Source organism: Sceloporus undulatus, chromosome 4 (assembly GCF_019175285.1).
Source record: "Sceloporus undulatus isolate JIND9_A2432 ecotype Alabama chromosome 4, SceUnd_v1.1, whole genome shotgun sequence".
Lineage (NCBI taxonomy): Eukaryota > Metazoa > Chordata > Lepidosauria > Squamata > Phrynosomatidae > Sceloporus > Sceloporus undulatus.
The window spans coordinates 115415223-115441100 of NC_056525.1; the positions used below are offsets into that span (position 1 = coordinate 115415223).

General features: G+C 41.0%; 1 protein-coding gene across 1 annotated transcript in view; it reads right to left on the minus strand.

The window, feature by feature from the left end:
* Positions 1-3271: 3271 nt before the first annotated feature.
* The window catches only part of RGS13 (regulator of G protein signaling 13), a 28936-nt gene continuing 6329 nt past the window's right edge, over positions 3272-25878 (minus strand). Inside the window, exons 2-5 of the mRNA XM_042465270.1 lie at positions 19957-20025; positions 12318-12379; positions 9293-9459; positions 3272-3582 (exon numbers count right to left, since the gene is read on the minus strand). Coding sequence (XP_042321204.1) covers positions 3373-3582; positions 9293-9459; positions 12318-12379; positions 19957-20024 — 507 coding nt within the window. The 5' untranslated portion in view covers position 20025 and the 3' untranslated portion in view covers positions 3272-3372. The remainder of the gene's footprint in view (positions 3583-9292; positions 9460-12317; positions 12380-19956; positions 20026-25878) is intronic.

Genomic DNA, 25878 nt, shown 5'->3' on the forward strand with positions numbered 1-25878 from the left:
GATGGATAGAATCGTAGAGTTGGAAGAGACCACAAGATCCAACCCCCTGCCACGCAGGAACTCAAAATCAAAGGATATATGGTAGGTTTGAGGCTTTTAGATCACACCATGTATTCTGCATGTAGTAGCGGTATGTACAAAAAGGCATGTGCAACTCCAAGACACAACCCATCAATAGGTCTGGGACTTGTGGGAATCAATTGTGTGATGCTAGATTCATTACCAGGGAATTTAGAGTTAGGCTGTATTTGCCAGTTGATGTGTAGCCTTGTTAACATGTGGCACATGTTCTGCAGTGCCACTTGATATTTCACAAGCTGACACGTCTGAATGATTTCATACCTCACAGCTGCCAAAATCACACCAGTCACGATAGACTAACAAGTCTAAAATCTCTCATGTTTTGATTTATTTATTTTTTTGCAGGGAGGGATAGTAGCCACACTTGACAGAGCATTTTAACATTTAACATTTCCCCAAATTTCAATATTTCCTCCAATTTGAATTCAACCATACTCTCTCTGATTAGTAAGCTCTCACTATGGTGGTTGTGGGGTTTCTTATCTCTAAGATTCTTCGACTTTGGGATGCCATGAACTGAGCAGGAAGCTTGTTCTCTGCCTAAAAGCTACAGATCTTCTTCCTTTTCTACCATCCCAGAGATAGGCCTGAGTCCAGTCTCACTGCTAATGTCAGAGATCAGTGTTCCCTCCTGCCAGCTATGGAACCATATGTTGCTATGTTGGTACAGCTAAACTGAAGCTCTTAGAACTAGAGGCTATTTTCACATGGCCAAAGAAGAGGAGCACATCAATCTCCCCGCAAACACAGACATCCCAACTGGCATAATTTGTATATATGTATGTATGTATGTATGTATGTGAATTTAGAAATAATTGCTACAACTGAAATAATAGTATGGTACCATATATCTTGCCATATTAAAGAAGATGGTGACCAGATGTTCATTCTCTCTGTTCCGGATGCTAACTGATGATAGGCAGCTTCAAGCCTCCTGTTGTGTTATGGTTACTTATCTTGAAAACAGACTTGGACAGAGGGGTGTAGTGTGTGAAGTGCCCCCTACATTTAGAATAACTGGACCTTTAGAGACTTGGAGGAGTCTTTCCTAAGTTCACGCTTGCATAAGCTGAATAAAAGATATAGTGGTGACTAAGACTTCAGACAATGTTTTGTTTACCTGTAATGGCAATGTTCCAGCCTTGTCTTGGGTTGATTCATTCCTCCTCTTCTTCTTGTTCTTGCTTATTTTGCAAATGAAAAACCGATTACATAATTTCATTGCCACTAAATATACTGCCAAAAAGAATATCACACTTTCATAGGGATAAAACATGCCTTCTGTACACAGGAGGCAAATCCAACAAAAGATTTAATTGAGACGAGAAAACTCCTTTCCCTACCACAGTAATTAGTAATGTGGGTAGGTAGACTAGGGTGGTAAAGGGGGAAATGCCAGGATTTCCACAATACTAATCAACATTGGCCAATGTGCAAACAAACCTCTCACAGAATTAATTTAGACTCATGTTCTTTTCTGCTATGCCTGGCTAATCCAATTGGTGAAGTGATTGTCATTATGACTCATTAAACAATCCCACTGCACTCCCCTGGCTAGGGTATAATGAACTGCTTTTAAATGTACAGTTTATTAATGCTGATAAATCCACAGCTTGCCTTTGAATACAATGAAAACTGTTGAACAACCACATGGATCTGTTCTTGTTTCCAGCTGTATCATTTTGTCAGCCAATGGCAGTGAACTGTCTCTTGAAATTCATGGTTCCTTTTTGGGTGAAGGTACACACAGTGTGCTTTAAGCAGTAGGGATAATTTGAGAGTACCCCCAATTCAAATGCACCTTTCCCTATCTAGCCTTGGAGGACAGGTCCACATTGGAGAAAATGGGACAGTTTTAAATTAATTAATAATTTATGATATTCATGCATCTATTACTTTGACATGTGATTGATGCTCAGCACATCTGTTACTTGGACAGTGATTGATTCTGTCTTCTAGTATTAAGATGACTTTTCTGTTTGCCAAATATGAATATTTAACAGGAGGTAGGGCAATATTTGAATGATAAGGAGCTGGTGAAATTCCTTAGTGAAATCACAAGCTCATCTTGTAACTCATTTACTTTTTGATTAAGACTCCACTATAGTCTTTTAAAACAGTAGGTAGGTGAGGTAAAAAGGTATCCGGCTGAATTTTTTTGACCCTGTTTATGATGAGGTACTGGGTGGCACTTATTCTATAATAAGCACCAACCTGAAATGCTGTTGGTTCATTTTACAAAGTGCTTACAGCTCATGTCAAGTTTAAGAAACTGAGATACAGATCATAGAAATATTATCTTTTGGACTACAGGTGTTAGAATCCAACTGGCCATGTGCCTGTGAGGTTCTAGGAGCTGTAATTTGAAAAAGTAATCTTCCCAAGTTCTATTTCAAGACTGAGTATAAGAAATACACCAGGCACTGGGTCTGGCCATTTCTATGGTCTAATCTGCGCTGCAGAAATAATGCAGTTTGACACTGCTTTGATTGCTGTGGCTCCATCCTATGAAATCCTGGGATCTGCAGTTTATTGTGGCACCAGAACTCTCTGACAGAGAAGGCTAAATATCACACAAAATCACAAATCCCAGAATTCCATAGCATTGAGCTATGACAGCTAATGCAGTATCAAACTGCATGATTTCTACACTGCAGATCAGACCTATGATTATTCCCTTGTTCAAAAGAATAATTCAAAGCTGATACAGAAATTAATTTTTGAATTTGCACTGAAGCATAAAAACCAAAAGATTCAATCTCATAATTTCCAGGGTAACTTAAAAGGTGAAAAGAAGTGTCAGGTTCACATGAGATCATTTGTAAGTTTCCCTGGGTAGCCAACAATCCTAGGAAATGTTGGGCTATTTTGTTTCTTCACTGCACACCTCATAGTGGTTGTTCTTGCCTCTGACCCAGTCATGTTGTAAACATACCAGGGTTTAATTCATCTTCTTTTTGCTGCTCGAACTGTGATTAACTGTGGTGTTTCCTTCTCTGTGTGTCCTTTCCCATGCAACATGTCATCAACAGCAGTCATTAGATCAACCAGCAATACAAAGGAAATGAGAAAATGCATGTGGACATGGCAAATTAGCCCTTGTTTTTCTTGGTAACTGCCCAAATGGGGGGAAAATGTACTTGCCATCCTAGATTTGAAAGGTTACAGCTGGTGGTTGGAAATTCTCAGGGTATAAACATAAGACAGATGGTAATCATTTGGCAGAACAGTTACAATGCCAGTGTATTGACTTCTCTTATTAAAGACTCAAATATTGCTTCTTCCAAGTCCTTATTCTCCATCTTTGATAGATACCAATGGATTGCTTCTGTTTGAAAGATTGTGGATAATGCTTTGGTAGATTTCTGAACCAAGAAACCGGGGGTATGAATCCCTTTCCATGTGCAAGTAAACGATCTTCTGGGCTTCATCAAAACAGGACTGGGTTGGCTCTTGAATGTTTGTGATTATACTTTCTCTTGCTGGACTATCAATGTTAATCTGGAAAGGAAGTAGTTTCCAAAAAAAAAATAAATCATTTTTTTATCTTTATTTTTGAGAATTGTGATTATGAGGCATAAAGGCTGGGCAGATTAAAGGAAATAATAATAATAATAAAATAATAAAATCTTTATTTATATCCCGCCCTTCCAAAAAGATCAGGGCGGCTTACAATATGCAACGAGTGCAAACAAATACAGGTTAAAAACATAAAACAACAATAATACACAATCTAAAAACAATAACAAAGGCCCCGTTAGCCCATCCTCATGGCCACGGAAGAGGAGGGAGGCCCACAGGATATTTAATCGGGGAATGCCTGCTTGAATAGGAAGGTTTTGAGATCCTTCCTAAATTGGGCCAGGGTGGTAGATGAGCGGAGCTCCGTGGGCAGCTGTGGAAAAGGCCCTTCTAGAGGTAGAGGCTAACCTAGCCCCAGGCACCAAAGACCAAAGACTTGGTAATGTGGAGAGGTGTGGAAAAGATGACACTGCTGCAGTTACTTAATAGCTTGTTTGTAGCTAATGCTTAAAAAGAAGAAGCAAAACCTCCGAAATATGGAGTAGAGATGCCTACTTTTACTGTATATGTGTTGTACATGGGCTTACTTGTAAGAGGAAATGCTGGGAATTGAACTTTGCTTTGTATAACTGAAAGCAAAATGTCCACCTTAGCAAGAATTGCATCTGTCCCCAGCACTTTGCTTAGACCCCATTCAGACAGGGAAACCCATTGGGTGATCTTGGGCAAGTCACACTCTGTCAGCCTCAGAGGAAGGCAATGGCAAAAGCCCCTCTGAACAAATCTTGCCAGAAAACCCCATGAGAGGTTTGCCAGTTGGGGGACACAACAACAACAACAAGGATTGTTGTTTGGCGCTCAGTAATAATTTAAGTTTTCTTCCTGTTTTGGGGACCATTTCCATTGTTGTTATTGTTGTTGCTCTTGTTGTTGCTGTTGTTCTTATGGATCCAACTGGTTCTTTACTCTTTTCACTATAACATGAGATGTTATTTGTTTCACAAAATAACATCTCAGTGGAAAACAGGGGCTTGTATATGAACAGATGGCATATTTAACACTGATTTAATTCATCAGTATGCATGATCGTGATTGGCATCATGTGGACCTCCAAGTGTTGTTGGATTGCAACTCCCAGCATTTATCACCTTTGGATATATTAGCTAGGGCTTCTGGGAGTACAAGTCTTGGGAATAATATTTTCTGCATTGTCTAACTTGAGATTTTTTGGGGAGAATTTTCTCTTTAACATTTCTTGAAGCTATTTTCAATAGTTTTAACTTATTCATGTGTTTTCTTCAACACACCTGTGAAAAATCAAGAACATTTCAAAGTGTTAAAATGAAATCTACTAATCAATCAATCATCTGCTTTAAATTACACCTTGTGTGGCCTAAAGCATGGGTGGGGCCAGCTACCGCTTGGGGTAGACCCATAGTCTTCGTGAAGAATGTGAAACATTGAGCTGTTCCTGAAAGAGCAGCTTCAGCATGGATGTTGAAGTCCCCCCACAGGAGTCAAATGGATTCCAGTACCATTGCTGAGATCAGCTTAATCATTTTAGGCCTGGGACAGATGGGCAGGAAGCGCCGTCCTCCGGCCAATTCTAGGGTTCCAGAATGCTCCAGAACCCTAGGAGGTGCGAGTACCGGTGTCATGGCGGCCTCCCATCCATATGGGGGCTGCCATCATGATATAAGTGACGCACAGCATATAGACATCGCTGCATATTGCTTATGTCATGAGTGCACCAATGGCACACTCATGATGTGTGTGCAGCATCCCAAGAAGAACTCGTTTTTTTCCGGGTTCTTTTTGGGGTGGAGGGACACCATGCAGTTTGGCTGCTGCGGTGTCCCTCTGCAGGAAAACTGGATGTCTCCAGCCTGGACTTTTGGGGAGGTATGTACAGGGCCTTAGTAAGAGAGACTGTTATGCAGCAGAGGGTGAGCGAGCTGTATATCAACAGCTGGATATCGTGTTTCAGCCACCCAACTTCAAAGGAGAAGTGGGGGAGAGATGGAGGAAGTCTTGTTTGTTTGGTGTGGGTCAGACCACCCCAAAGGGGCAGCCTGCTGGCAGCCTAATTCCCTCTGGAGGTAAGCTGCAGCCGCTAAACCATGTGGCTTCCCTGCGGAGGAAAATCCCCCGGGAAAAATGGGTTCTTTTTGAGCCACAGAGCCGACTTCACGAGTGCCATGTGGCGCTTACGTAACAATGTTGGTGCTTGTGTTTACAGGACGCCGCCATTGTTATGCTGCCGTGCCATGCTTTGGGGCAGTCTGTTCATGCCAAACAAACAAAACATTCAACTTTTAAATTATTCTTGAACATTACAGAGTTTTCTTGAGCATTCTAGATGGTTTCTGAACCTTATAGAGTATTTCAAATATTATGGAGTTTTGGTTGTCATTGCAATTCCCACTACAGCTGTTCTTCATCTTTCCCCATATGGTGTGGCTTACCCTCATTGTCGCATGGTCCCTAACCCTAAAATCAGTGCCAGCACGGCACCTTTGCACAGTTTGTACCGCACCTTTGTTGTGTGCGTTTCCTAAGTCGACCCTATCATGGGTTTTTCTTGCAAAGATTTGTTCAGAGGAGGTTTACCATTACCATCCTCTGAGGTTGAGAGATTATGACTTGCCTAAGGTCACCCAGTGGGTTTCCATGGCCAAGCTGGGAATCAAACCCTGGTCTCCAGTGTCATAGTTCAACACTCAAACCACTATGTCCTGCTAGCTCAAAAGTTGGCTACAGCATCTTATTTGGAGGGTTAATGGAATATTACAAAATCCACAAAAATTCTCAGAGAACAATCTTTTGGAGAATGTTCTTGAGAATATTTAATAGTCACTTAAGCAAATATTGGCTAAGAATGAGAATATTTTCTCAAGACACTAATCAATATTCTTAAGAATATTTTCAACTTTCATCACTAGCTTCTGGAAGTTGTAGTTCAACAGCATTTGGATGCCCACATCACTCCTACCAATTTTCTAAACTGATCCCACTAATAAATTATATGCCAAATCTACATTTAAAGACAGCGTGGAGTGAAATTATGGAATTGCAGCCACAGGATGTGGTGATGACTACCAGTTTGGACAGCTTTAAAAGGGAATTAGAGAAATTAATGGAGTGTGAATATCACTGAGAATACAGTGGAATACATATGGTCAAAGACTGGAAAATTAACAAATTCTTTTCTTTTTTTTGCAGCATCACTCTTGAACTACAAAAGTCAATTTTTTGACAGAAGCTGAGTGTGGCTGTGAGTGGGGAGGTGGAAGCAAAATCCATCTCCGTCAGGGTACAAAACTGCTCTTCCACCTTCTAAGCCACTCAGGATCCGTCAGGGCAGCTTTGTATCCTGATGAGGATGACTTTAATGTCATCAAAGCATGGCCATTTTTTTTCTGCCACTAAACCTAATACCTCCACCATCTCTTTCTTCACCACCAATACCAACACAGTTATATAAGCAAACAGGACCTTGAACATTGTACATGGAGTACATATGGAGTATATGCAGAAATCTAGTGACATGGCTTGTAGTAAAAACATTCTAGAATCTTCTTGATTTGCTGTCCTAGGACAATACTCCCATCTTTTACAGCATTCCCTTGCATTACATGTCTTGTGGGAGCTGGCCCTTTGAGAAGATGACACTCTTTCCCAAACGATATACAAGGATCAATCGGACTGTCAAAGGAAATTCTTCTATGGCTCTGGTATTGGGAGATTGACCTCTTCTGCATGTGAAGATAGCAGTCTATCTTATCTGTGGAGGATGGGTGGGGGGGGGTAAGACACTCTCCATATGGCACACCATATGGTACATGCTATCTCTGCTCTCTGGTTCTGCTCTAAACATCTACCACCTGAGATGGCTGCCTAACTTTCTTCAAGGGAAGGATTAGCCTTTGATATAAATAACCCATAAAACATTAGTAGGCCCAGCTATAATGTAGCATTCTGGTCATTTTTGTTTTATTTTTAATTGAAAAAAAACATTGCCTCAATTAGTTTACTGCAATGTATTTTTTTGATAATGGGTGCATATCCTTCAATTGTTCCAATTTGGCAGGGTCAGTCCCATATCCTCTCTTGTTCCACTTTTTCAGCTACTTTTAAGATGTCCCAGTTTCTCTTTCTTGCTCCCACTTTCCTACTTTATCCTACTTCAGTAGCTGCAAACTGAATTCAAACAATTTGCAATCAATTAAGTCAGCTGAAGGGGGAGAAGGGGGCAGAATCTTGCCCTTCTTAGCAGACAGAGGGAAAAGCAAACTGCTGAAGCTACTCATAGCCTGTGTTCCTCATTAATAACCTTTTGCCATCTTGATCACACATGTCCCGGTTTTCATCTGTGAAATATTGGAGGCTATCAGGGTGTCAGGAGATCCAATAAGACTGGATGTGGGCTACCAAAATCCAAGGGAAAGCAAAAATGAACCCTGGACTTGACAAACTTGTTCACCTTTTCATTATTTCATACAATGCCATCAGAGAGTCCTACAATTTAGATGCTGGGAAAAAAAGGCATCAGACATAAAGAACATCATGTTCTACACAACATCTCTTTAGAAAAACTGAAGTCTCCAAATGCTCCCTGCTCTCAGAGCAGAACTCTTGTATTTCCTGGAACTGTGCCCATTTGGATGTGTCCATCCTCATTGAAGAATGTATGCTGTTCTACACCTTTGTGGACTTCACATCTTCAAAGAGCAGCAGAATGCTCACAAGTCAGGATCTTAGTGTGGTACATTGATTCAAGAGTAGACATGCTTCAGAAAAAGTTCAGACTCTCCCTACTTGTAGTGGAGTTTTTGTTTATTTGGTGAGCATCCTCCTGCTATTGTAAATCTGCCAGTCAGGGAGGGCTGACATAAAGGGTGAAGACAACAGCCCTGGCATTCATCATGATGTCTTATCAGACATCATAGAGAATATCATGGAACAAGTGAGTCCTCCTTCAAGGAGAATGTCTTATCCTGCCCTAGACTAGAAATATGCTGATTCTTCTTAGAATTACACAGTAACAGCAATGTGCCCATCTATGAAGTCATTATCTACAGATATCCTATCCAACCCCCATGTTTGGCCTGTTCCTGTTTCTGATTTTTTTTTTAAACCACCAGATAGGATCTGTTTTTCCCTTCCTTATGTGTGCATGTTTTAAATTCTATGTATTGTTTTGAATGCCTTCCTCCCATTGACTAAGTCAGGGAAAAAGTGATATTTCCTTCACATACTGTTGAAACGTGTACATCTAGCCCTACATCACTGAGAGGATTCTCAATCACAAATAGTGACCAGCCTAGAGATAAGCTGGAAAGTGAGGATGAGACTGAATCCACCAAAACCAAACCCCTCAAAAGGTCCACTGTAGATTTTTTTTTGCATATTTCTACAACAGATGCTCCCAAGTACTGAATATCCTGAGAAATGAGCAGGCATGAATGAAGATGTTGAAGTTCTGATACCTCCTCTTTCATCTAGATTCTGGGACTGCAGTGGAGTTTCCTTCTTTTAGTACAGTCTTGGCTGCAGACATTTTTGAGCATTGCCATGAAAATACTGTTTCTGCAGCCTTTAGTTTTTAATGCCAACAAAAAGCATTCACACACCAATTTTTAAAAACAAAACAGACCATCTGTATTCCTTTCCTGAGTCTTAAATTTACCTCTCTTGGAGCCTTAGGCTGAATATACTCCTTGAAAAGTTTCTGCGCCACTGCAATTCTTTTCCTCTGGGATGCAATCTTCTTATACTTTTCACAAGCCATCCAAAATTCAATGTTCTCATCACTGTATTCAGTCTTCAGGTAGGACTTGTAGATGATTGGCCCATCTGAAAACCATGTAGGCTGGTCAGGGGCAGAGTCTGGATTGCTCCTTTTCTAATTAATTCCCAGATTCACCCTCCCAGATACATACAGGTTTTGCAGTGAGATGGTCCATCTCCTTTTAGACCACAGTCCACTCAAAGACAGCTATGGTACTTTGTTACGTGAGGCAGAAAATCACATAACACTCCAGTTCCTCAACAGGAACAAAGTAAATATCTAACAATTTGTTATTCTTTCATGACACCCTGAATCTGTTGCTTGAAGTGGCTGCCTCAGTCTGTCTGATGGTGGGCTAGAACTGTTCAGGACATTTTCACTATGACATGAGATCCTTTCACATTACACAATCACTGTATAGTGCTATGATTTCACTGTAACTGCCATGCTGTTATCCTTTGGAAATGTGAGATCTGCACTGGCAGAAACTCATTTAGAATTCTCAGTCAAAAAATTTGAACACATCCCTATACAGCAAATCAAAGGAAATTTAGTGTTGTATTTAAATACTGTGAAAGGGCCTATTATACCATTATACCATAGCATATCCTGTCGTCTTTCTACCCCTAGACAGCAGCCAATAATGGGAAGTTTGCTAGTTAAAAGCAGCTATTTCTTTAGATTGGGGCTGAAAGAGAGGTGGCTTTCCAGTGTGGTTGGGCTATATTTCTTATTTCACATGATGGCTGGATGTGAACTGGAGTCCAACAACATCTTGAGGGCCACAGATTCCTTGGTCTTCCTTTGAGCTGTGTAATGCAGGAAGAGATGGGAAACTCAACCCCTCCATTACCACTCAGCCTCCTTCTTAGGTACCTTTTTACCAATGTTAACATTATGGTCAAACTATTGCATCTAGCTGTTTTCATTGACTGTGTGTGTCTGTGTGTGTGTGCATTCATGTACTCATGTGCAGTGACTGTTTAGTACCATCTCTCTCTATGTGTGTGTGTGGGGAGGGGGAGGGGGATGTGTGGTCCTCCAGATATCTGTAGCTCCCACCAATCTAGCCAGTGCTAGTATAGCCATTGTTAAGGATCATGGAAATTCCAGTCCAGCAACATCTCAGGATGGCCACTTATTGCTTAAACCTGATTTAGAGCTGCCAGTGCAACCATAGCAAGTTGTCCAGAGTGAATATTGACACAATACTATTATTATCACATTGGGATTTGAGGTGTGGTTTACTTAAAACAAAACAATCCCCCACCATGGTTGGGGAATGGGATTCTTGTTTTCATAACTGGCTCAGACTTCATTACATTACTATTACATTTCCTGCTTTCCTGGAGAGAACTCTCCTGTCCATGCCACCTTCAAAGGTATGTTCTAGACTCCTAAAAGAGGTTTGTGCAAGTGTGTGGGAGAATTTGTCAGAAGTTGTGGCTTTTCTTTCTTTCTTTCTTTCTTTCTTTCTTTCTTTCTTTGCTGTTGTTATCTAGATGCATCTTTTTGGCTTGGGCAGACCTTTCCTTAGTATACAAAAGTATTTTGCTAAGATTCGGAGAGTCTTAGAGAATCAGACTCTACTGGCTAGGTTGAATGAATATTCTAGGCAAATGGTAACTCTTTTTCCCTTAAAAGAGTTGAGAATGCAGCCCTTGCTCAGAAGCAGTTGGACTGTCTGTGAAGATTTACTATTCTAAGCCCATCTAGTTCATCATGGTAAAATATACACAGACACAAGTACACACTCTATAGACTGCCTCTAGAATTGTGGTTCTCTGCATGGCTTTTAACAAAAATGCAATAAAATGCAGCTGGTATAGTATAAAATGAAATTTAAAGGGCAGTTTAAGACAGAGGGCAGGAAAAAAAGAGACCTCGTACCACTACAGCAATTAAAATAAAGGGCAAAGAAATAAAAACCCTTAGGGCTTGAACATTGTAAAACTGCAATTTAATTTTAAAAAACAGGGGGAAATAATAGGGAAAGGGTTGCCTAGTATCAGAATAACATTAAAGCTGAGTTTCATATAGCTAATGCAGACCTCACATTTGAGAGGCCATCAATTAAATGGCCCTTTTTACATGTTCATCCACAACACCTCATTTGCCAGAGGTATCCAAAGATTTGTGATTTGTTTATTTCTTTTCACATACAACATAACCTGGAGCTCCTACTCAGGTTTTAAAATATCCAGTGCTTGGTTGAATATAGGCCTGCTTCCTCACACATACTGTATTAGCAAGTTGTTGGATGCAAATGCATATGTCCACAAACACATCCCACAGAACTTCTGTAGATCCATCTGCTTAAAAAGAAAACAGAAACAAAAACCAGGCCTGGGCTGAGTGGGATTTGAGCCTATTGTACACGAGGACTGATTTCACTACTCACTTCTTGTTTTGTCATGAGTGTGGTGACAGACACTTGTATAAGTTAGTCAACCTTATAAAACAGGACAATTCATTTTCTATCAAATATGTTAGTCAGCCTCCCCTTCCCAGCAGTATCAGCTCATGAACTGAATGATGGAGAGGGAAGCTAAAAGAAGGTACCTCTTCTTCGGCCCATGACTCCTACAAGGGTAAAGATATGGAGGGTGTAAAAATTCTTCCCCATCCAGTGAAATTTTCCTCAATTCTCAAAGTTTCTAGGATTGAAGACAGTGAGACACTGAAAATCATTCACACCTAGATCTCTGACATTTGCTATGTGTGCTGGTAACTTTGCTTACCCCCTTTGTTAAGCTGTCTAAACTGTATTTCTAAATACTCAACTGAAGCTGTAAGTTACTGGAATGCTAGAAATTTGGGGACTTAAGGAAAATTTCATGGGGAGGGGCTGAATTCCTGTTTGTGGGTCTGGGGTCATTATCCTCAATTTAGTGCTGTGCTGAGTAATGATGTGACTACTCACATTTAGTAGCCATTAGCTTTTCAAAGGACTGGGACCACTGCAGCACTTCCTCCAGGCTTATTCTTTGAGAAAGAAAAGAAAGATCATGAGTTTAGAATGGCAAATAGCTTCATGACTAGTAACTATGTCTAAAGAAAAGGATGCTGATAACGTTCCCCTGTTTTGCAGAGGCAGGTGGTTTAGTACAAAGACCCTCTGGACCCAGTTCTGAATTACCTGGGTGGCAGACTATCCTGGATGAGCTTTCTGAAGGAAAAGAATTACTAGCAATAATCTTTGAGAATTCTTGGCAAACATAAGTCATCCCAGGAGACCAGAAAAAAAGGGGGAAAGTGGGGGGGGGGGGGAAGAAAGACCCAAATAATTACTGGTTTCTCAAAAACCAGTCATGCCAGACTGATCTTACCTCTTTTTTGCTAGATTTACAAACTTGGTAGTTGAAGGGAATTCTGTGAATGGGCTGTATCTTGTTTTCAGTAACGCCATTGACAAGGTCTCCCATAATATCCTTCTAAAAATGGTAGTAAAATGTGGGTTTGAAAATGCTACTGTTAGGTGGATTTTTAGTGAGTTGACAGATTGAACCCAAAGGATACTCAACAATGGCTTCTCTTTGCTGTGCAAAAGAGGAAAGGTGGAATAACACAACAGACACCCAATTGGCAGAAAAAGGCCACAACTTTATTAAAATAGCAAGTAGAGGGTTGGCCCGAAAAGCATATGGTCTGGATCTGTCATCTACCAACCTGGCCAGGCTTCGGGATGACAGAGGAGGAACCGGCTAAAGTTTGGGAGCTGGTTATGTGCATATGCGCTTCTTCGCCCCTTGTCACCATGGAATGCTGTATCAATGTTGCCCCCCGCATTGGGGACATTGCTAGACCCTCAGCACCCCTAGGTCCCCATGTGACTCCCGATCTGGTGCTCCGCAGCACAGGAAACCACACCCATCAGATCCAAGATCTATGCTGCTGCCCCTGGAAAGTTGTGACAGAACTTATCAACCCTGAACGAGGGAGGGAGGGAGGGTGGGAACTGGCAAAGATAATGGTGCCAAGTGCCAGAGCCGCGTGGCCCTAAATGGGGCGGCTGGCCAATCAGCATCCAGGAAGGGTGGGACTGCCCCATCCCAGCCTCCTGGCCAATAACAGGCTGCAGCCCCCGCAGTCACCAAACATAGCCCACTTCTGTTCCCGGGGGGGGGGGGGGGCTGGGAATTGAAGTCCTGGCCTGGTTGGAAGCGGCCAATCCACCCAATGGTGCAGTGCTTCCAGGGTACCTGGGAGTTGCATTCTGCTCCAGACTGGAAGCGCCGCTGGCTGGCCTGTGCCGACATGCTGAGCCCAGAAGTCTGTGCCAATTTGCGCCACGGACCACCAGAGAGAGCCATCCGACTCCTACCCCCCACAGCAACTGGACTGGCCTGGTGAGTCAGGTGGTCCCATTTATCCAAGAGAGAAGTTACTAATGGGGTGCTACAGGGTTCTGTCCTGTAGACAGTGCATGTAATCAAATTTGCAGATGACAACAAGTTAGGAGCGGTAGCTAATACCTCAGGGGACAGGATCAAAATTCAAAATGACCATAATTGATTAGAAAGCTAGACCAAAACTAACAAAATGAATTTCAACAGTGAGAAATGTAAGGTACTACATTTAGGTAGAAAAATATATATGAAAAGCTAATATATAGGATGGTTGACACCTGATTTGACAATAGTGAATGCAAAAGATAATTGAGAGTCTTAGTAGACTCCAGTTGAACATGAGTCAACAATATGATGCAGCCGTTAAATAAAAAAAAAAGCCAATATCGTCCTAGGCTATATCAATAGGGGTATAGATTAAGGGAAGTAATAGCACCACTCTATTCTACTTTGCTCAGAACTCCCCTGGAATACTATGTCCAGTTCTGGGCACCAAAATTCAAAAGGGTTATTGACAAGCTGGAGGGTGTCCAGAGGAATGTGACCAAAATGGTGAAAGGTCTGGAAAACATGCCCTGTGAGGGAGTATGTTTAGCTTGGGAAAGAAGAGGTAAAGAGATGACATGATAGCTATGGAGCTTATCCCACGGTCCCTGGAGAATGGGCCTGGTGCAGAACAGAAGGGAGCAGGAAGGAAATAGACTGGGGATATCATCCACTTTGCCGCACGGGGGAACACAGCTGATGCTGCAAGAGATCCTCATTCCATTCCCCATCCATCCCACAGAGGCAGATTTTCAAGCACTGTTCTGTTCCCTTCCTGCCCTTTCCATTCCACGACGGGCCCATTCTCCATTGTCCATGTGATAAGCTCCTATATTTATATATTAGAAGAGATGTTGTATTAAAGATGGAGCAAGATTGTTTTCGTTTATGCCAAAGACTAGGAAATGGAGCAATAGTTTTCAACTACAAGAAAAGTGTTCCACCTAAACCTTAGGAAGAACTTCCTGACAGTTAGAGCTGTTAGACAGTGGGACAACTCCCTTGGAGTGTTGGAGTCTTCTTCTTTGGGGTTTTTTAAACAGAGGCTGGATAGCCATCTGCCAGGGTTGCTTTGATTATGTATTCCTGCAAGGCAGAGGGTTGGACTTGATGGCCCTTGTGGTCTCTTCTAGCAGAATGATTCTATGATTCCACAATTCTAAGAAGAGCATATAAAAAGAAATAAAAATCAGCTACTTGTGAAAAGAAATGTCAGACCACAGGACCAGCCTTAAACATGCCACTGTGGGAAGCTGTATAATTGTCTTACAAAGACACAACTGCCTCATGAATGTTAGAATTTAATTTACTGTTATTGCACATGGCCCAACACAAAGTAATGAGGGGTCCCGGTCATAGCTTCTAGTATTTATTAAACAGAATGAAGAAAACAGAAACAATCTGACGTGGACAGCCTGATGTACATTGTACCTGCTCAGAAATAGGGAAATGAAGTCACTGAGAGTCTGACATTTAGGAAATGGAAAGGATTAGCCATCTTGAACTGCCTGTCATTGGCTTCCAAACTGAAACTTAGAGGTGGATTTCTTCTTCTCTCTCGGCTTGCCATCAGTTTCCAAATACACTCCAAAGCCACTTAATTATTACAAAATTCAATTATAATCCATCCTTGATTAAAAGAAAAATTGGCCTTTGGACACTGAGCTCAAACAAAACTTTCATAAACCTGCCTGGAGCAACAGCTGCTTGGTGTATTTTACAACCTTGTCAAGTTATAATCATCTCAGTCCTTTGCCTTGGAGCATTTTTAACTTATTCTAGTAAATCCCCTGGTTCTAAGGTCATTGTTGTTGTTGCTAGCAGTGGAAGACTCACTGGGAGGAAAAAAAAACACTCTTAGTTTAAACCACCTTGGCAACAGTAGGAAAACTTTTCTGCCTCTGCTCTCAGTCTTTTGAAGGGGAGAGATGATCATAACTCAGAAGGTCACAAACCTCCATGCCCTACCGAAGGGGGATGCATAGACAAAACAATTTTTGGTCAGCACAACAGAATGAGTTTGGTGTGATCAAAAGGCTTTGGTCAACAGGGGTGAAACTTGTGTTGTCCTCCAGGAAGTTCTTGGATCGCAAGTCCCAACAGTCTAACCAGCATAGCCAAAGACAAGGAGCTTTGGGAACTCAATCAGTCAACCAATCAATTTTTATTTACGGTCAATAGACCCATCAAGGCATACAATAACCTGAAACATATGAATGGAAATATTTCATATAACATGAAACCAATATAAAATAGAAAGGTTTCATTAAATTCAGAAAGTTAAGAATAAAATTAAGTTGTCAGATTGGGTTACAACATTGAGGATTATCTTGATTATGTAATTATAGCACTAGGATATAGATCCGTTAGTCAGATCTCTTTATAGTATTTTGCTCTCTCTAATTTTAACAGCCAGTGTAAAAAAGTTTGCAACTGACAGGGTAATATTCATGGATGGATGTGAGGGTGATCTGGCTACGCAATCTGTCACCCCACTGATCTCCAGGGTTGATTAGGCTGATCTGGCTGACTAGGCAGATGTCCCCTTCCTCCCTCCTGAAGCTGTGTGCTTGGTGGAAGAGGACGACCATTTCAGATAGAAGGAGTGTATTGTTCTTTGGTTAAGGGTATACAATGGGGAACTGCAGCCAATGTGACTTGGAGACCCACACTATTTGCTGGATGAAAATTAGAACCTCAGGTTGCACTGTGCCTTATTTTTGAAATGTGAGCTGAGACAGAAAATCTGCTTCTTTCCAGACCTGTTCCTACTACCAGGCAAAGCAAAGAGATTATCTCTAGTCTAGTTGGCCTCTGCAGTTAGACTTGTTTTTGGCTTCACACAGCAAAGTCTCTTGAACCTCTGGCAGGAACATATATGCTGCAGATGTCATGTGTTTTACATTAAATCCAATGCCAAGTCCAGAATACTTTTTTCCACCACAGGAGAGCCTTTCTTACCATTCAGAGAAGTGGGGGCCATTGTTTCTCTGGTCAAGAATGTGTTGCAGCAGGGAAGTCTACCTGGACTAGAAACCAGAGGTCCCCTTTTGTACATAGAAACTGGGGCAGTGATACTGTAGTGGCTATTTTGTTTGTGCAAGCATCTTTCATAAAGCACAGAAATGTTTTACACCTGGTGCATTTACTCAGAATAAGGTAACCTCCCCATCAATTTCCCTGAGTCTTTCATATCTAGCCTGCACTGCAGAAATAACACAGTTTGACACTTCTTTAACAGCCATGGCTCAATGCTATGGAATTCTGGGATTTGTAGTTTTACGAGATATTTAGCCTTCTCTGTCAGAGAGCTGTGATGCCACAATAAACCACAAATCCCGGGATTCCGTGGGATGGAGTTATGGCAGTTAAAGCAGTGTCAAACTGCACTAATTCTGCAGTACAGATTAGACCTCAGCCATTTCTCTCTTGTATGAGAATGTAGTGTGTGCCAGACCTTGTCCTGTGCCTTCTAAACCAGCCTGCTACCCTTCTTTGGCTCTTCCATCAACATACTTCACTGAATTTTTTGAAAGGAATGACTAATCCATGTGTGGTTTTATCCACTGCTTTTTATTTCACACCTCTAGCCTTACCCCAGGACTTGTAGGAGGAACATCAGTGAGTCTATCAGCCCAGCTATGCATCTTTTTATTAATGAATTCAGTACTGAAATAACTTAGAGCTTTGATCTGTTACATTTTCACTTATATGATGCCCATCTTTTGAATTGCTTAGGGTTGTCTCAAGCTTACCTTTATAACAAAGGTTAGCTTGCAACTGGAAAGAATGTCTGAATCAAGGCCACCCTGTGAGTTTTATTGCTAAAGCAAGATTTCAACATCTATTCAAGAATCAAAGTGGACAACATGTCTAGCAAGTTCTTTTTTCTTCTTCAAAGTATTCTCTTAAGAGGTGAAATACCCCAGGGCATCTTTCTGACATAGATCAGTTCATCTTTATTATGGTCATAGACTAGGACAAGTAAAAAAAGGGATACAGAATAAAAGAACATATACGAGAACATATACTGACATATACTTTTGAGATAGCACAGTGTGAGATAGCACATGTGTTTCTTTTCCTCCATCTCTTGCCTTTCATGTGCTTTCACTAGGAGGTAAACATGGGCTTAATTTGTAAATCTGATCACTAAGGCACACATTTCTGAGAAAATCCCTTTGTGGGAGGGCAAAAATGTTACTTGTAATGTCTTGTTGGATGCCTAATCCAACAATTTATCTTCAACACTGTGCTAGCTGTCTACAGTGTAAACTACATAGTATTTTTTTAAATGGGAAACAGTACAACATACAACTAATATAAATAACAGCTGACTTAAAATAAGCTAGAACTGAATTAATTTTCTTTAGTAATTAGTATCATCATACAGCCCCTTAATTGTTTTGGTTTATGAAGAGGTGATGCAGGCCCCAAATGGTCCTATTGACTTCTGTTTCAAAGCCATCTCATTGCCTATTAATATTGGGGCATTCTGGGCTTGCCTCTTAAAGAGGCAATCATGTTTTCAAAGGCAGAATTAATACTACCATTTTTGCTTGTTAAGGGAAAGCAACTACTTGGTGCTAAACCTCATCTGTATCAGAGTGCTGCTCCAGTTTCTGCACAAAATTGCCTCCCTTATCCATGGCTATTTGCCCTCAAAATTAATAACTGACATTCAAGTTCCACTGGGAGCAGTAATGTCATGAGGAAATTTTCAGCAGGAAATGTGTGTGTTTAATATTAAGCACACTTTCTGAAAAGCATAATTAATATAATATGCCATTTAGCTTTAAGCTACCTTGCAAGTCTTACAATGTGATATCAAAATAACTACCCCTCCCCACCAATATTAATGAATGGTCGGTTGTTTCACCATATGACAGCATACCCTGATGGAAGAGTTCAACAATTACTTTTTGGACTATGGTTCCCAGAATCCCCAGCTGGTGGCCATTCTGTCTGTGAGCGTCTGATAAGCTTCCAAGCTGTGACTGAGGATAATCACATATATCTACCCACACCAATAAATTGTGTTGAACTGTATATTAATGTTTATAATATGCTTCCACTGATTCTACAAGTGGTGGGCAGAGAGCAATCTCCTCTTGGTATTAGGAAGTGGTGCCTTCTCTTTATAGCATGCCAAAATCACCTCTGTAGCCTCACCTTTCCACTAATTTATTTTGATAAGGTTTTAGCAACTTATTAGTTGGGAATTGGTTTCACTATTTGAGCAGATTCATACAGCAACACTGGGAGCTAAATTTAGCCATGACTAATCCCTCCATTGGTTTCTACTGGATTTATCCGCAGCTAATTTTAGTCAGATTAGGGCCTTCTGAGATTTATAAGAAGAGTGATGTAGGAATTAAGCCATAAAAATAAAAAAACAAGGTCTTTTGCTTCATTAAAATGAGATTGTTGATACTTTTCAGCATTACTCAACACAAATGTTACTGTCCAACATCCTCTTTGCTCATTAAAAGTGCACAAGGTCTAGCCACAGTTAAACACTTTGAAGTCAGCCAAATTTTTAAAGTTCTTTGATTGAAATATATAGGTTTAAAATGGGATGGAGCATAAATTCACACTAACAGATTGTTTAAAAAATGAATCTATCCAATTCATAGTCTGTAAACATATTTTAAAAGTTTCTTTTCTATTTCTAAAGGGATTGTTTTTTATTTCTACAGCATTGTGATTCCTCTGTCTCTATGTATTTCCCACCTTTCTTTCTGGAATTACATACATAAATGTGCAGGAACAGAAATGCATAGTTTTGAGAAAAATGCATAGAAACACACTTCAGTCAATGGGGAAAATGCATAAACATTAAGAAAAGTGTGCAAACATAAGTTCATTAGAAAAGGTGAATATCAAACTGAGCATGAATTTCCATTCAGGAAGAAAAAAAAAGTCTTGAGCCTTGTATGCAATTTAAATGACATGACGTTGATGAAAGGATTGAAGAAATGTACATGAAACTGACAGATTTTCACATCCCAATTAAATATGGATCACTGTCATTGAAAGCCTTAATATCTCATTTTTTAGCCAAAGAGTTTTGAGCAGCTATGATTCATTCCATAAAAGACAACTGGAATATAATTCTTCATGCTATGTTCCATAACGAATGTTTATTTCAGGTGGGACAGTACTTACTTGGAAGCAGTTCCATCTCTGCCATCTCTGAATATGTTGCAAAGCCAGCAGATGCTGGGACTCATCATCCTGGAAATAAGGGTGAAAAATGAATTTAAACATTTGATACCTGTGTGCTGGTATATTCTTAAAAGACTCAGGGTGTATTCTGATGGATGCCCCCTGGCACTAATAGTCAGAAGGTACTGGACTGCTATTCAGTACTTTCCTCTTTAATGGACTTAAAAAAAATGTGTATGGATAGCAAGTAAATAAACAAATGCATCCCCAAAAGCAGAAGAAGAAAAAGTAGAAGACACCAAAATCGGATTCTGATTTCTTGAATGTAGCAGAGCACAATAAGGGCTTTCTCTGAAAGCACATTAAGGATACAGACCAACAGGGCTCAAATAAGCATAAATTCTGTATTTCCTAATTTGTATGTGTAAATAGTGATAAGCTGGCTTGCAGAGATGGAAAAACATCTGGCTGTTGCTGTTAGCACTCATTCTGAGCTATTGCTCTAGACTGAGGTGGGTAACCCTCAATGGTTCACATTAGCATGGTTGACATAAATGGAAGCAGTATCACATCACTTCTGGTGTGATTTTTGACCACTTTTATGCTTTTTTAAAAAAAGGTTTGGGCTGAGGATGGGCTTGGGTGGTTGTGAGCCTGGCGGGGTGTTTTGATCCATTTCAAGTGGTTCCATGTGTGTGTGTTCAATCCTGTGAATTATTTTGAATTGCTGTTGTTGTTTTGGTCACAAGGGTTGCACTTTGGGGAGACGGTGGGCTGCAGGTTGCATGTGGCACCCTTCTGATTTAGATGTTAGTGAAAATATGAACTGACATTTCCCTTCATTTATTTTCTTTCATTTCATTCATATGCCATCTGGCATGGGATCCAAGGTGGCTTATAAAGACTATAAACAAGCTACGCTAACACCCCTAAAACTTAATTAAATAATGAGCATATTTCTTGTGTGCCTTCAAGTTGTTTCTGACTTATGCCAACCCTAAGGCAAACTCATCACTGAGTTTTCTTGGCAAGACTTATTCAGATGGGATTTGCCATTGCCTTCCCCATAGTCTGAGAGAATGTGACTTGGCTAAGGTCACATTTGGATTTGAACCCTGGCCCCCTGAAGTGCTAGTCCAATGCTCAGTGCCCACTATACTATTCTGGCTCAATCATTACATTAAATCTCCATTAAAAATGTAAAAGTAAAACTTACCTTTGACAAATATAACAGTAAAGTTTTTAAAAACACAGCACATAAATCTCATAAAAGGCCTCCTGCAACCAATTAATTATTAAAGGTCTGTCCAAATAGTATAGCAAAGCTGCAACTGTCATCACTCATCTACGGAGATCATTGCACTGCTCCTCCCCCCCCCCCCCGATTTCGGCAGGAGCTGAGACCAGACTGGGACCATGTGTTATTGCACAGCTCTGTGCCCAGATCGGAGGCATCCCATACATGATTGAGACTTTTCCCATTACTTTGCTAAGAATGGAAAAGTCCCATTTTTAGCAAAGTATGGGAGAAGTCCCAATCTGGTATGGGATACCTCTGATCTGGGTACAGCGCAGTGCAATAAGACACAGTCTCAGGAAAAAACAGCCAGTGCGATAATCTCCTCTGTCACAAACAAGGTCAACCCCTTTTCCACCTAACTTAGATGGAAAACAACTTAAGGTTCAGATAACTTAAAATACCTTAAGGTTTAGATAAGGGCTTCAGAAGATTAACTTCTTACATGGTAAAACATAGTACTGCTGATCATTTCTTTTTATGATGTAAAACACTGATGATGAATTGCTAATATTCTGAGGCATGAATAGAAGTCAAAGCAATTCCTGGCTAAGCAGATCCAACAGACAAGTGTCAAAGGGCAAGAAATTCAAAATGATTCAAAGCAGAAACTCTACAGATGTTGTAATGCTGAAACTCCCATAAAACCTTTCCATTGGTTATGGTGGCTATGGTTAACGAAGGTTGTAGTCCAACAACAAATGTGAGGCTATGTGCTCTCTATTCTTCACTTAACATCAGAAAACTTGGTTTTAGAGCTTAAAGAAAATCTATTAGACATAGGACTTTATTCATATCAGCCTGTTGTCCCCCCACAATCATGCAAGAATGGAAGCAAACTGGTTTGGTATAATTACGTATTACACTTTCCCCCATTATAGCACCTTTTTTCTGCATTGCCAAATGCTGCCTACCTGGAGGAAAAGCACAAACTCAGCTGCCAACTCTTCCGAATCCAGCTGCTGTCTGAATATTCACTCAGCAGCTGACTTCAGGAAGCAGTTGACTACCACGATGACTTCTCATCTCTGCCCACAGTCACACTGGAGGACTTAGAGATTCCTAGAGAGAATATAATACTGAAATCTGTGAATAATCAAATCTGCAAAAGTCAAAGCTACAAATGTAGATCTATTATTTCCAGACCATAGCTTGAATTTAGTTCTTTTCATTGGTTACCACTGTATGAAGATGCATTAGGAATGTTATCAGTGTTAGGGCAGGAAGATTTCAGGACAACTTGATATAATTTAATTATTTAATTCATTTATATCCCACCTTTCTCCCAATAATGGGACTCAAAGCTGCTAACAACATACATTTGGCCCTCTATTTTTGTGGGGGATCCGTTCCGGATCCCTCCCGTGAAAATGGAAGCTCGCGTATATTCAAGCTCCATAGGCTTGAATGGGGTGCACCCCCTGTGCATGTGTGCCGGGCGCACGCGCAAGGCGCACACCCCATTGAAAATAGGGATCACCCCTACATGGATTTTTGAGGTCGTGAATCTCAGATCTGCGGAGACTGTATTTGAAACAATACAAATAAAAAATAACACAAAAGGATTAATAAAAATATAAATATAAGTTTTAAAAACAATTAAGTCATTGATAAAGTTAAAACATTAAACATTACAAAATACTAATATTAATAAAAGACAGTACACAAATCTGAAAAACAATACTTCACAGCATTAAAAGTCCAACCCTAGCAGGTTGTAAAAGCCTAATGGAACAAAAATGTTTTGACCTCTCTACAGAAAGAGAGCAAGGATGGGGCTACCTTGGCCTTTCCCAGGAGAGGGTTTCAAAGTTGGTAAGCAGCCACCGAGAAGGATCTCTCCCTTGTTCCCATCAAAAGAGTTTTGGGAAGGTGGTGGACTGGAGAGAAGTATCTTTCCAGATGATCTGAGAGCTCTAATGGCCTCATAAAAGGAGATAGTATAGTTTAAATGACTTGGACTCAAGCTGTGTATGGCTTTATAGGTCAAAGGTAGCACTCTAATATTTCTTTTTTGGGGCAGCTTAGGAAAGTCACATAACAAAAGAAATTTATCCTTCCTTCCTTCCTTCCTTCCTTCCTTCCTTCCTTGAAATAAATAAATACATTATTGGAAAGTTTTTGAAATTTATTTGATTATTACTACTGTACTACACTTTATTTCTTTTGTTCTATGAGCTTATATCAAATCTTGTCGTCACAGATACTAATGCATACGTTTTAATAAAGAGCATAAAGCTCAATAAAGGCACATCTGTCTCAGCCTTTATCATGAGCTCTTAGGTCCAATAGAAGCCATTTGAAATACTTTCAAATTAAAACCATAAATCATTTAAATAACATAAAAAACTTATTAAATACAGCAATTGTTAAGTGGAGCAACCGTTTAAAACCATGTACACATATACTTTGAAAGAACTTATTTTCTCACTCCAGAGGCTTTATAAAAAAGCTGTGCTTTGGCATGGCTACAGAAAGAAAGCAATACAGGTGAGGGTTGGACCTCCAAAGGGAGGGCATTCCACAATCGGGGTGTTACAGCTGAGAAGTCATTTTCCCATATCCTTCCATTTCATATTGCTCCCATTGATGGGACAAGATCTTTCTTGCTGAACTCAGTTCCCAGGCAGGTTCATGCATATCCCAAAGTGTAAGTGTTTAGATGCCTGGCGTCCTACTTTAGGTAGCAGATGCACTGAGCAGCTACATGTTAGCAGCAGTTAATAATGGAAACAAGTCCTGACAGAAGTCTGGAAATTCAAACACAGGATGGGGGATGGAGTCCAGCTGGTAGTCAGAGAAAACCGAAGACTGGATGCTGATGCTTATTTATTTATATTATTTTATTTATTTACAGTATTTATACCCCCCTCTTCAACCCTAAAGGCTCTCAGAACGGCTTACAGTTATTATTTTTAATTAGATGGTTCCCTGCCCTAATTGTTCCCATACAATCTAAAAAGACATGACACAAAAGGAAAAGGGAATGATGGTGGGGAAGGGGATCAAGTGCAGCAGTTCTTCTCTCCCTCTGAGGCCTGGACCAAGGCACATGGACTGGAGGGAGGGCTCTGCTTCTTAGCTCAGGCCAGGCTCGATGGAGCTGGGCCTGCATATCCTCCTCCATGGATGGGTGGCACCAGATGAACTGGAGGGAGGGCTCTGCTTCTTAGAAGGCACTTGAAAGGCAGAAGTCTAAGTAGCAATAGAACCAGCAGTTTCTTCTTCCCCCTGGCCCCAGTCACTGTGGTCCTCCCATTCTCTCTGCTGGAGTGCTTTACGTTCTTCTCTCCCCCAGAGTCCAAAACAGTGGCAGTTGGAATGAATGTATGAATGAAATGAAATGAATGAATGAATGAAAGTATGATGTGCATACTTGTGTCCCAGTACCCTGAGAATAGAGCTGAAGGTCTTAAACCTGGGCAGCTTGGCAATCAGATATGTATGGTGGAATAATCCTTCCACCATTCCAGGGTCATGAAGACATCACCATTCATTAGATGTCACCATTATGTTTGGTGGCTGACCAAGCCTGCAGAGGCTATTTGGCTTCCAATTATTCATTTTAGAGAATTTGTAGCTTGAGTTGAGAACTGACTTGCCCTTACCCAGAGACATACTACTGTTCCATGTCTTTTAGATGAGGGACTTCCAGGGTGTCCTCCAAAGAAGATTCCCCCAGTGAAGGTGTGACAGTAATGAATTTGCATGTACAGAAAATATGAACTGATGTGGAATTTATTTTAGTTTGCATATTTCAGGCAGTATACACACTCAAGAGACTATCACATGAGGCTAAAAGGTGGGATTGTAATAGAATAACATCATTCTGTTAGCATCTATTAACATCATGGCCATCCTGCTGCTGCTTGTATTAGATTTGTAACTGTTGTGCATCTTTTCATTGATTGGCAAAACCCATCAACAGGCCCTCAGTCATGCTGCTACTCGATGACTGCCTTGATGCAGTAGGTCCCTTCAAGGCCAGTTCCACTTCCCAGGCAGTTACATGGTGCATGCAGATAGTGATCCTGTTCCTCTCCTCCTCTCCCTGCTCTCCTTTGCAGTGATTCTGGCTGCTAACAGCTTCTCCAAGTTGGCTGCTATTTGCTGTTTGGAAGGTGTCAGCAGCAGGCATCACTTGTCCCCCCCCCCATTTTCTTTCACCCTGCACCCTCACAATCTGATCTGTCTCCCTTCACCTGCAGCACCTGATCTCACACACCATGCTCCCTGCTGTTTAAACTGTCTTTTGTGTACCTCCACTGCCTGATCTGTCTTCCCTGAACCCCCTGCCACCTGAGCTCATTCCCCATACCCCTACAGCTGCATCTAGATTCCTCTTCCTCTGCTGCCTGATCTATCTTCCTTTTACCTGGTTCCTGATGTTGCTCCACTACCCCTGTCTGATCTGTCTTTTCTGTGCCCCCCTACCATTTGCTCTTACTGCCCCACCCTCACTGCCTGATCTTTCTTCTCCCTGTGCCCGATGCCTTTCCCCTGCACCCCACCTGATTTCTCCACTTCCCTTGACCCCCTGACTGATCTTGTCTTCCCCCCATCTGCATACTCTGAGTAGGGCAGTAATGGAGAGGAAGCTGAAGCAGTGTGGTGTGGATACATAC